The 12,302-nt window shown below is 40.3% G+C and overlaps 1 protein-coding gene across 4 annotated transcripts in view; it reads right to left on the reverse strand.

Moving 5' to 3' along the window:
- Nucleotides 1-291: 291 nt before the first annotated feature.
- Nucleotides 292-12,302, reverse strand: part of flrt1a (fibronectin leucine rich transmembrane protein 1a) — a 110,227-nt gene continuing 98,216 nt past the window's right edge. For all 4 annotated transcript variants that reach the window (XM_073951639.1, XM_073951638.1, XM_021476683.3 and 1 more), the window contains one exon: nucleotides 292-9,442. In XM_073951639.1, the coding sequence (XP_073807740.1) occupies nucleotides 7,243-9,321 (2,079 nt within the window). In that variant the 5' untranslated portion in view covers nucleotides 9,322-9,442 and the 3' untranslated portion in view covers nucleotides 292-7,242. The remainder of the gene's footprint in view (nucleotides 9,443-12,302) is intronic.

Here is a 12,302-nt window from a genome sequence, read left to right on the forward strand (position 1 = left end):
AAACTCAAGCGACAGCATTTGATGCCCTGGGAGTGAGAAGAGCTTGTGTGTGAGCTGAAAAAATATTCCTGTTATTTTACATAATGAGTATGCAGGTTGCGCTCGTGTCTCAGGGGTGACAACAGAAGGAGTGTGTGTTTGTTTAAGTGCGCGTGTGTATGTGTGTGTGTGTATAGCGGAGCGTTAGCAAAGAGCCATCTGCGGTAATGGGGTGCAGGTGGAACAACTGCTGGTCAGAGTCGGCAGGAGATACTGAATTTGCAGATGGTTTAAATAAACAGACAGAAAAAATTGCAACAGAAAATACTTTTAATGTACGCCTCTGTTTTTCTGAAGCCCTAAAGAACATCGTCATCACGCTAAAGGACACACACACAGACTCTGTAATCCTTCTTTGCACATGCTGCAAATTCAGATGAAAACAATGGCTGCGGATCAGAGAAGCGAAGACAGCAAATGAACTGAATATTTCCAGATAAAAAAATACGATCTATAGGATGAAACCTGAATGTAAGACCCTATATTTCCACCTGTTGAATTTCAAAAGCGTGCAACCTTTATAGAAGCTCCGTACATCTGAATTATAGTAATCATGGGTAATATAATAACAGTTCATTCGACTGGCTTTAAGTGCTCTTGAGGTGCAACAAATATCCTTTTGAAAGCAAGTGGAAATTATACCTGAGATGAATGCAGTTTGTTCACCCTAAAATAAGCTAAGCGTATCCCTCTTTCAGTTCAATTTGAATTAATGTTATCACTTTATATATATATATAACACAAGTACTGACGTCATCCGGTGTCATTCATTTTTGCTATGTCAAGTAGCCTGTTCCAATAAGCAGTTTGAAGAACTGGTGGATGATAAATGGACGCATAAATTTTCCTTAAAAGCATTGTTCACCCAAAACTCTGTCATTTACTCACCCTTCACTTCAGATTCTTTCTTCAGTTGAACACAACCCTGCTGAAAAATCCAGCTTAAACCAGCCTAGGATGGTTGGCTGGTTTTAGCTGGTCGACCAGCCTGGTTTTAGAGGGGTTTTGGCCACTTCCAGGCTGGTTTCCAGCCATTTCCAACCTGGTTTTAGCTGGACAGGCTGGGAGATGACCAGCTAAACAAGCTTGATCAGCCTAGCCAGACTGGAAGCCCAGCCAAAACCAGCTATGTCTAGCTTAAACCAGAATGGTCAAACTGGTTTAAGATGGTTTTAGCTGGTCGTTTCCAGTCTGAAGCTGGTTTAAGCTGGATTTTTCAGCAGGGAAAAGAAGATATTGTGAAAAATGCTGGTTCCTGGGACCCGTACATCAATAGTAAAAAAAAAAAAAGATTCTAGAAGAAGAAGTCAATGGGTCCAACAACCCAAGTTTTCTTTAAAATATCTTATTTTAAAAGTTCTAAAACCACAGGAGGGAGAATAAATACTGACAGAACTTTTATTTTTGGGTGAACTATCCCTTATTGTATGAATAAATGCAAGTATGAATTTGATTAGAATTTTAATAGACCTATTTTGTCCATTTCCAATCAACATGCTGCATTGACATATAGCTGAACTATTTAGATTTTATGTTGTGTTGGAAAGTGACCAAAATCCAACGTTGAGCCAACATCTTAAACCAGCGTCATATTGACGTCAGATACTGACATTTATTCGTCAGGTATGACAACCAAAATCCAACATCTGACAGACGTCATAGTGGTAACGCCAACACAACGTCAAGCTGTAACATCAATAGACGTTGATATTTGGTTGATTTTACGTTGAATTGGAAAGTGACCAAATCCGATATCTCATACATCCAATGTACGACGTCGTACATTGGAAACTCAATCTGACGTTGCGTTCTGTTGTTAGCCTGCTTCTCCCTTCCACCCAAAATGCAACATCCCCTGACATTGGAGTGTGTTGATGTCATGTTGATGTCCGGTACCTGGTGGGTTTTGTCCATTTTAGATTTGTATCAACATGCTGCATTAACATATAGTTGAACTGTTTTGATAAACTTTCCTGTTCCATTAAAATTCCGCCCATTGATGTCAAATTAGATTTCATAAAACACACAACAGTGAGACAACAATCCCAGCAGACACACAACACCACGAGACGTTACTAATAGGTTAGATTTAGGTCGTGATATCAGGTGACCAAAATTCAATGTCTAGCCAGCGTTTTAGGAAAATGTTATTTTTATGTCCGATAATGACGTCAAGTTACGTTGATATTTATTCCAACATCTTAAACCAATATCATATCCACGTCAAATACTGACATTTATTTGTCAGGTATGGCAACCAAAATCCAATGTCTGATAGACGTCATAGTGGTAACATCCACACAACTTCAAGCTGTAACATCATTAGATGTTAATACTTGGTTGTTTTTAGGCTGCGTTGGAAAGTGACCAACATCCAACATCTGTCTGACATTGGACATTGACGTAGGCCTGACGTTGAGTTCTGATGTTAACCCGATTTTAATTTCCACCCAACGTCCCTCGGTGTTGGGGTACAACAACAATCTGATGTCATGTTGACGTCCTGTGCCTGGTGGGTTTTGTCCATTTTGGATTTGTATCAATATGCTGCATTAACATATAGTTGAACTATTTTGTTCCAATAAAAATTCCGCCCATTGCTTGTCAAGTTCATATTAGATTTGATAAAAAAACACAAGAGTGACGCCCCATTTACACGGGGCTTCAGCGTCAACGCTTGACTAAAGGCGTGTCTGAAGTTGGGGCTGACACGATCGTCATAGCAGCGTCAGCAAATGAAATTCAGTCAGCAATAGGCCACTGTCTAGCTGGTGTATTTGCATACAGCGATCTGATTGGCTGAAGCGTCCATCGGTGCTTGAAAATTTGAGCTAGTCCCAACTTCTGCAGCAAGCAACGCCTCTGAAGCGGCGCCGACGAATCCACAATGCAGTTCAAAGTGAATGTGAAGCGTTGACGCTGACGCCCCTAGTGAATGGGGCGTGAGACAACAACCCCAGCAGGCACACAACACCATAAGACAGTTATAATAGGTTAGATTTAGGTCGTAATGATGGACAACATTATTTTAACGTACAATAACATGAAATGAGTTGATATTTGGCTGATTTAAGGTTGTGCTGGAAAGTGACCAAAATCTGTTGAGCAAACATCTTAAACCAACGTCATATTGATGTCAAATACTGACATTTATTCTTCAGTTGTGGCAACCAAAATCCAACGTCTGATAGACGTCATAGTTTTAATGTCCACACAATGGCAAGCTGTAACATCGTTAGACATCTGGTTGATTTTAGGTTGGATGTTGGACAATGACGTCAGCCTGATGTTGGGTTCTGACATCAACCCAATTTTCATTTCCAAACAAAATTCAACGTCCACATGACAATCATAAGTCATAAGACTTTAATCTTACGTCATGTTGATGTCCTGTGCCTGCTGGGATGAAACCATTTTCTTCCCCCCTCCCTTTTTTTTTTAAGTAAAGCCACTTCTAACTAGATAAAATGTACTAACAATTGATAAAGCAGATCAGAAAAGGTCTGTCATCAAAACAGTAGTGCAGTGGATAGTGAGTAGAGTTTTGTCCGTATCAATCCTGTGCACCCTTCACCTTTATCTCAATTTTCCAGATGTCAATCTACAGGCTTTTAAATAAAAGATTTAAAACGTCTCATTAAAATCAAACCAATGCTTTCAGTGTACAAAAAAAGACTTACTGTGAGGCTGAACTGCTGTAAAACCAATGTGTACCGAAACTCTCTGAAGTCTTGATTCATTTCCATCTCTGAAACAGAAGTTAGGAGCATTTCTTTGTGTAGAGCTAAAGGAGAAAGACAAAGTGCCGGCGCCGCAGCAGATAGCAAAGATGAAAAAACATTTCATGCACAGCTCAGCACCACAGGCTTCATTTCAGTTGGGCCCCTGCTTCAAAAAAATCCATGTTTTATTTGTTTAATATCTTGCTCTTTCTCAGTATAGAACATTCTACTTGGCTTTCACTCTTTTGTCTCCAACTTTCCATTTCCTGGTTTTGACAAGTTCAGTACATTGCCAAATAGTACATAAAATACAAGGCAGTGTAAGCTGTCTTCAATTCTCCACATTTCCTCAGATACACAAATACAAACACAGCAGAGTAGAACAGAACTGTTATGGCAACACCCTTTCTCTCTATCTACCATAGTACATTTTCGGATAAGTGCTTCTTTCTGATGTAGTTTTCCCAAAAATTTTAATTCTGTCATCATTTATGGACCTTTTACTTGTTTCAAACTTTAAAGGCCCCGGAATACTTCAGACGAAGGTCTTTATTGATATTCATTTGAGGGCGAAAAAAAATGTGAAAAAAGTGACGGTATACTCAGTGCCTAATTTTTGAGTTGCGAGGTCCCGGAACAGATCGGGCTATAGGATCCGTGAATTTTAGATGACAAAGGGGTGTCGCGGACGGTGGACGAAAGTGAAGAGCAGTGGGTTGTTGGGGACATAAGTGAAGAGGGTTGGGAAGTCGAGGAAGAAAGTGAAATTGAACAGCGCACAAGGGGAAGAGGGCGGTTGAGGAGGGGGGATTGGTAAAATGGGCTGTAGTAGGTGGGTTATAAATGTGTAACGCTGCTCGTATGTACTCCTAAACAACAATGGCAGCTGACAGAGAAAAACAGTTTTATAAACATCCAGCAAAGAGTCTTCCTCATTAGGTGCACCACATATCTTACATACATTGTTGTCTATTTGCCGTGGACAGACATCGAATGGAGCTGATAGAAAAGACATGAGTTGTCTGCACTAATTGTCTAGTGCAGGGGTGCCCAAACTCGGTCCTGGAGGACCGGTGTGCTGCAAATTTTAGTTCCGACCCCTGTTAAACACACCTGAACCAGCTACTTAAGCTCTTTCCTGGTGGATTTATGCGAGAACAGCAGTCGCGAATGGCACTCGCAACAGGAATTAGAGACCTCAAAAAGCATACACAGCGGCCTCTGGTGGATTCCTAAAAACAAAAACAGCAAAAAAAAAAAAAAACATACCTCCTTGGACGTATTTGGCACTCTCCAGCGGTTCATTTTCAGGATTTTCAGAAAAATTTTATTTCAGCCGAATTTTATTCAAAGTGTCATTTCAGTTCGTTCTTCGATATCGTTTAAAGTATAGCGGGGCCTCTATGAGTTTCCTTTTTTTTCTGTTGAACACAAAAGATATTCTGAGGAAAGCTGGAAACCTCTAACTATTGACCTACTTACCCCCCATTTACACAGGGCGTCAGCGTCAACGCTTCCCATTTACTTTGAATGGGTGACCTCAGGCGTTGCTGAACTGCATTGTGGATCCAACGGCGTTGCTCGCTGCAGAAGTTGGGACTAGCTCAACTTTTCAAGCGCTGATGGAAGCGTCAGCCAACCAGATCACTGTATGCAAATACAACAGCTAGACAGTGGCCTATTGCTGACTGAATTTCATTGGCTGACGCTTCTATGACGATCGCTTCAGCCCCAACTTCAGACACGCCTTCAGTCAAGCGTTGACGCTGAAGCCCCGTGTAAATGGGACATTAGTGTTTGGTTTCCTTACTATGGACTTCAATGATTACAGGTTTTCAGCTTTCTTTAAAATATCTTCTTCGTTATTTAACAGAAGAAAGAAACTCAAAGGTTTGGAGAACCACTTGAGGGCAAGTAAATAATCAGTAAATCCCTAATATTAGAATATCTTTTTATTGTCTAACTGCTGGCTTTAATGAATGGGATGAAAGCATTGACACAAGGAAAAATAATTATTTTTAGCAAAAAAAGAAAATCACCACCTTACAAAATTATACAACATTCTGATACACTCTCTATCTCCACAGTGAAGGTCCACAGTGTTATGGTACAAATTCCTGGTTTCCTTCTAAAACCCTTTGTCTTCTTCTTCCTAAGACCTGAAGCTGTGGTGAACATCATCTCTAGGTAATGTAAGTGATTAAAGAATATTATTTTGTGCTAAGAATGTGGCTAAGAAGCAACCTGCAAACCATAAGCCAGCTTAACAGAACAGTCTTTGTGGAAAATATTTATAGAAACATAACAATCTTTTTGAAACAAGCACATTTAGAATTTTTGTAGGGAAAGATTCCTTCATATTGATGTGATTTTGACAAATACAAGAGGTGAGACCTTCATGTTGGTGAACACTTTGACAGTTTGTTTAAATAATGAGAGAGCTTGGCTTGTCTGGCTCTGATTGATTGGGGGATTTAACCTTGAGTAAGTGAAAACCCATGTTTGAATATTACATTTTGGCTATCAGCAGGCCTTTCATAGTAATAAAATAAAGTAAAACAAACAGCAATCAGAGTAAAAAAAGAGAGTCATGATGGTGTCCAATATCTAACTTGCGTACTTGTGTATCTATCAACACACCAGGGTTTAGTTGCAGTTATAAAAAAAAATGAACAGTTCCTCAAAACACATAAGCCCATTTCAATCATCTTACCAACTTTACACCAGTCTGAAACTTGAACAGTCACTATAACGCTTCTTAGACGTTATGAGAGTAGCATCAGGCAGCTTTCAAGTGAATGAGATTTCATATTTATTTAGTTTTTGAGGCATTTCAAACCTTGCTGTAGTTTTTGTGGCCATGTTTCTGCTTGTTTTAAATTTATTAGGAATCGTAGTCATGTTCTCCAGCTCATATCCCCAAAAATCAACTATACATGTGATCCCATGCATTTCTCAGAAAGATCACTTGCCATTTCCAGTTTCCTCCTAGCAGAGAGATTATCTTGCTTGATGCAGGACTCACAATCTTGGATGAAATCCAGCTCATAGCAGACAAATATTAAAATGTACAGCAGAATGTTTATTTTTACGAGACGATAGTCTCTCTTTCTCTCCCATGTAGGCATTGAGCTCTATGAACAGTCTGGGAGCTGAATGCGGTGTGGGATGCCCTTGAATTCACCTCAGTGCACCAGCCAGAGATAAAACAGCAATGTCAGGGACACTGATCATTACACCGGGAGGTGAAAATAGCATTTGGTATCACCACCTGAAATGGCATCATCGCCTCCTGGCACCACATTTATAATGCTTCCTATAAGCATCTGGGCCAATTAAAAGTTTAATAGTGTCATGAACAGCAGGCTACATTGTAATGGAGACCAAAAGGCACAAAGGGATTCTGCAGAGCCCATGTTGATTAAAAACGGTGTATCTATGCAATACATAACTTCTAATTATGTTTTCTAAGTCAGAGCTATCATGTGTAAGAGTAATCTATATCTGGAATACCTCCTTCTCTATAGCCACGGTTGGTACCGTAGCCAGAGTTGGTGATGTTTTGGGATGGCTTGTATAAACCTGTGCCATTTGAGGGGAAGATGGTGTGTATAATGTAATCCTCTCGGACTGGTTTGGGCTGAATGGGCTGCCTTGTTGCCATCGGTGTCATCTGGAATCCAGGACCTCTGATCTCAAGGATGGTATTGTCTTTTTTTGTGCCTGACTCAATGTAATCGTCATAGTTCTTGCTTTTGCGAGCACTACTATGACTGTAGTGGTCTCGTGATGTGAAGCGTCCGGCACGATGCCCATACCAGCAAAAGATTGCAATGATCAGAGCTAGGGAAACTATTGCAGTAGCACCTCCAATAATTCCAGCAAGTGGAAGAGAAGTCATTTGATCAGAGCCTTCGGTTTCGCCTTGTTCATCATCCGGCTGGTTGGGATCAGATGTTTCAGTTCTGGCGCAAACGGGAACGTCATTTGATTCTGCGTCCCCCCCAGGCAAACCACTTCTGCTTCCACTGTTAGACACTAGAGGCACCATGCAGATGATGTAGCTTGAAGCAGGCTGTAGGGAAGTTAGTAGGTACTCTCGCCGGTCACCCCTAACTAAGGTTTCTGTGATGGAACCCATAGCAGAACTCGTTCCCAGGCGAAGCCAGCTTAATCGAAAGGATGAAGATGTTTGTGCTACACTCCAAGTAACGCGGATACTATCATGTGATAGGGGTTTCACATTTAGAGCCAGGTTCTTCCCAACACCACTGCTGCTTAATGTGTAGTCCAGCCCTGAATCTGGAAGTCCCAAGCCTGGTCGCTTGGATCTGAGAGTAAAGAGGGATCCTTGAGGGGGAGAAAGTGTGGTAGAAACAGCTCCTCCACTCATCCTGTTCCCACCAACCCCAACTCCTGCTCCTACTCCTCCACCCCCTGCAGCAGCCAGCTCACATTCATCCATTTGATTCGTAAGATCTCTGAGAGCCATGTCTCGGACTCTCTCTGGTGTCAGACATATAAAGCCTCTCACGGTAATTGTGTTCCCTTTTGCCTCAAGCCAGTCATGAAGCCAGCGCAAATTGCACCCGCAGTGCCATGGGTTTCCCCGCACAAGCAACTGCCCGAGAGTATCCAAATCTCTGAACAACCCCCTAGGAAGGGTAGTCAGATTGTTTCCAGAAAGATCTAGGCGCTGTAGTCTGCGCATTCCATCAAGTGAGCCCCGAGGCACGTGTATGAGATTATTGTCCTGTAGGGAGAGTCTTTGCAGATGGGCACTGGGCAAATTAAGGGGAGGTGTCTGAAGTGAATTACGCACCAGGGAGAGTTCTGTAAGGTTTGACAGGCGTGAGAAGGTATCATCGGCTATACGTTGATTCGCTAAAAGATTACCATCCAGGACTAGGCGACGTAAAGAGGACAAACCTCGGAAGGCATGCGTGGGAATAGTTGAGATTCGGTTGTCGTCTAAACGAAGCTCTTCGAGTGAGGCAGGAAGACCAGATGGGATGCTGGAAAGGTGGTTTCTGGAAAGGAAGAGTAGGCGCAATCGAGGGTTGTCCGCAAAGGCTTGATCCTCAATGCTTACTGTAGAAACAGAGTTGTCGTCTAGATGTAACTTCTCAAGGAGTGGAAGTCTAGCAAGTGCAGCCCTTGGCAACACTCTAATGTTGTTGTCCTGGAGGTGGAGCTCTCTTATCGAAGGTGGCAAATGCATGGGGAAATCATCCAGCTCGTTATCATAGAGATATATAACACGCACAGTAGTGTGATACTCCAAGGACCTAGGAAGCCCTGCGTTGTCAATGTGATTGTTCTGAAGATAAAGAACAGTTGCGGATGGTGGCAAAGGTGGGATTGCGCTCAATCCACGGTCGTTGCAGTAAATGAAGTCCTCATCACAGCGGCACACAGAAGGGCACACTATGTCATCCTCCCCATCCAATCCTTGTGAGGACGCTGCAGTCATCTCCAGTAGCTCAGCCAATAGCGTGAAGCATAGCAACAGGAGAAAGAGCAAGTCTCGAAGCTCCCCTATACCTTCTGGAGCCATCATGCAAGCTCTCCTCGTCTCCGCTTGCCTTTTATAGCACAGTTCAACCAGTATAAGGGTTCTTTACAGTAGACAGTTCAGAAGTCCATTTAGACCTTGGATTTGTGGCGTGTTTTCTTTCACCCTGGAAAACAAAGATAAGAGGGGAGAGAGAAAAACAAGATAGTTAGCAAGATAATATCTACACAATTTTATGTTCCAATAAAATTGAATCAAATGGCAACACTATATATATGGAAGCACATGTTAAGAAAATCCTATCCCAATTGCTTGGTCACCCTGAATAGCAATTTCAATTTGTAGTTTTGTAAACATTTAGCTTTTCCAGTAACAGCTACTCTCTAACATATAGCGGTGTAGCACAGGTTTTCATATCTCGTTGCATTTCACAGAATGCAGGGATTTTTGGAATTGTTTAGATAACATTTAACATATTTCTGTGAATGAACATCGCCTCGTGGTTCCATCCCAAAGAGGGAAGAAATCACTTTCCCGAACTCTCGCGCTCAATTTGCCCAGTTGGTGGAATGAACTCCCTAACTGCATCAGAACGGCAGAGTCACTCGCTGTCTTCAAAAAACTACTAAAAACTCAACTATTTAGTCTCCACCCTCCTTCCTAATCTGCAATTGCCTCTCTGGCTGTATCACTAACTCATTTGTAAGTCGCTTTGGATAAAAGCGTCTGCTAAATGACTAAATGTAAATTTAGTATATGGGCACATTGTTGCCCATATATATATATATATATATATATATATATATATATATATATATATATATATTCTTTTTAATGGAGATATTTTTTTCAACACATTTCTAAACATGATAGTTTTAATAACTAATTTCTAATAATGGATTAATTTTATCTTTGCCATGATGACAGTAAATATTATTTGACTAGATATTTTTCAAGACACTTCTATACAGCTTAAAGTGATATTTAAAGCCTTAACTAGGTTAATTAGGTAAACTAGTCAGGTTAGGGTAATTAAGTTATTGTATAATGATGGTTTGTTCTGTAGATTAATAAGAGAAAATAGAGCTTAAAGGGGCTAATAATTTGTCCCTAAAATGGCGTAAAAAATATATAAACTGCTTTTATTCTAGCCGAAACTAGCCGAGACTTTTTCCATAAGAAAATAAATTATTAGTCATATCAGTAATAATCATCTTATCAGTAATAATTCTGACTTATACTGTATATATATATATATATATATATATATATATATATATATATATATATATATATATATATATATATATATACAGTTTCTGAGAAAAACTACTCAATTACAGTAGTTTGAGTATTTGTAATTAGTTACTTTAGACCACTGCTGTCTATAGATACACAAATAAAAATATTTCACATTTAATATATAAAATTTTTTAATAAAGTTTCTTTTTCAACAATGTAAAGTTAAAAAAAAATTCTCAATGTCAAAAAATGCTTCTAAATTATCATATTGACACACACACCTTTTCAGTTTCAGGTTTCTTTTCAATTTTGTGTGGTGCTGCATTATTTAGTCGACTCTGATTTTGTGTTCCTTTCTGGTCTACCGCTGTCAATGGAGCAGTCCGGCAAAATGACAAAGAAAGTTGATCCTGATTGGTCCTCGTGTGCATTCGAAATGCTGATTGGCTCACAGAAAAAAAACTTACAGAGCCAAACTACAGTTCGACTTTTTAGATTAAGCCTGTTTTGTTTTTTAAATAAACAATCTTCAAATGTAAACAACTATTAAAAAACATCACATAATGTAAATAAGTTCATTCATTCATTTTCTTGTCGGCTTAGTCCCTTTATTAATCCGGGGTCGCCACAGCGGAATGAACCACCAATTTATCCAGCAAGTTCTTACAAAGCAGACGCCCTTCCAGCCACAACCCATCTCTGGGAAACATCCACACACACACTCATACACTACGGACAATTTCACCAGTACCGCATGTCTTTGGACTGTGGGGGAAACCAGAGCACTTGGAGGAAACCCATGCGAATGCAGGGAGAACATGCAAACTCCACAAAGAAACACCAACTGAGCCGAGGCTCAAACCAGCGACCTTCTTACTGTAAGGCCACAGCACTACCTACTGCGAAACTGCTTCGCCCATGTAAATAAGTTGTTATTTAATAATAATAATACGTGAATAACAGAATTTTGACAAAAATGTCAGATAGAATCTTATAATTCTAAGGTTTCGATTTAATAAACACAACATAAGTAATACAAGGCACACTCAGAGAGAGAGAGAGAGAGAGTGAGAGAGCGAGAGAGATACCCTGAAGAGGTTTTATGCTGCTCGGCTGGAAACATAACCTCACAGAGAAAGCTCTGGATGGTTAATTCAATATTTGAACCTCATGATTTGATTAAAGGAAGGCATTGCAATAGAAATGTATTGTAAAAAAAACTGTTTTAATAAAATAACACTGGTAAATTGTTTGTATTTGCACTGGCTCTTTCAGAATTTCTTTTCCCTGATTCCTATTCTACGAGCTGAGCAACCCAGCAAGTTCACCAAGCTAGAAACCCCATACATATGAAGCTGATTATACGATGCAAACCTCCGAATGTATTATTTTTGTTTTCAAATCATGCGTTATGTAAAAGTGTTTAGGTGTCTGAAATTGTGCTGCACAAAAATCTATCCCAAATCTACCCTTGTAATCATAATCTGTGTGAAAATGTATACAATTTTCAGTGCAGCCAGCTGTATAGGCTGAGGCACGTTTTTTTCCAATGAGTCGGTGTTGATTATGTGTGTGTGTGTGTGTGTGACATAGACATCACTGAATCCACCACAGCTAAGAGAGCAGGAGATTGACTATAATTGGACATCCACACTGCAGCTGTCATTGCATGTGTGTGTGTGCATCTACAGTATTCTGGTGTATGGATGTTTGCACCGCTACATGCCATATGTATACGCATGCCATTCTCAGTCAGTGTGTGTATGTGAGATGTTTGGGTGCAC

The sequence above is a fragment of the Danio rerio genome, chromosome 5, assembly GCF_049306965.1.
Source record: "Danio rerio strain Tuebingen ecotype United States chromosome 5, GRCz12tu, whole genome shotgun sequence".
NCBI lineage: Eukaryota > Metazoa > Chordata > Actinopteri > Cypriniformes > Danionidae > Danio > Danio rerio.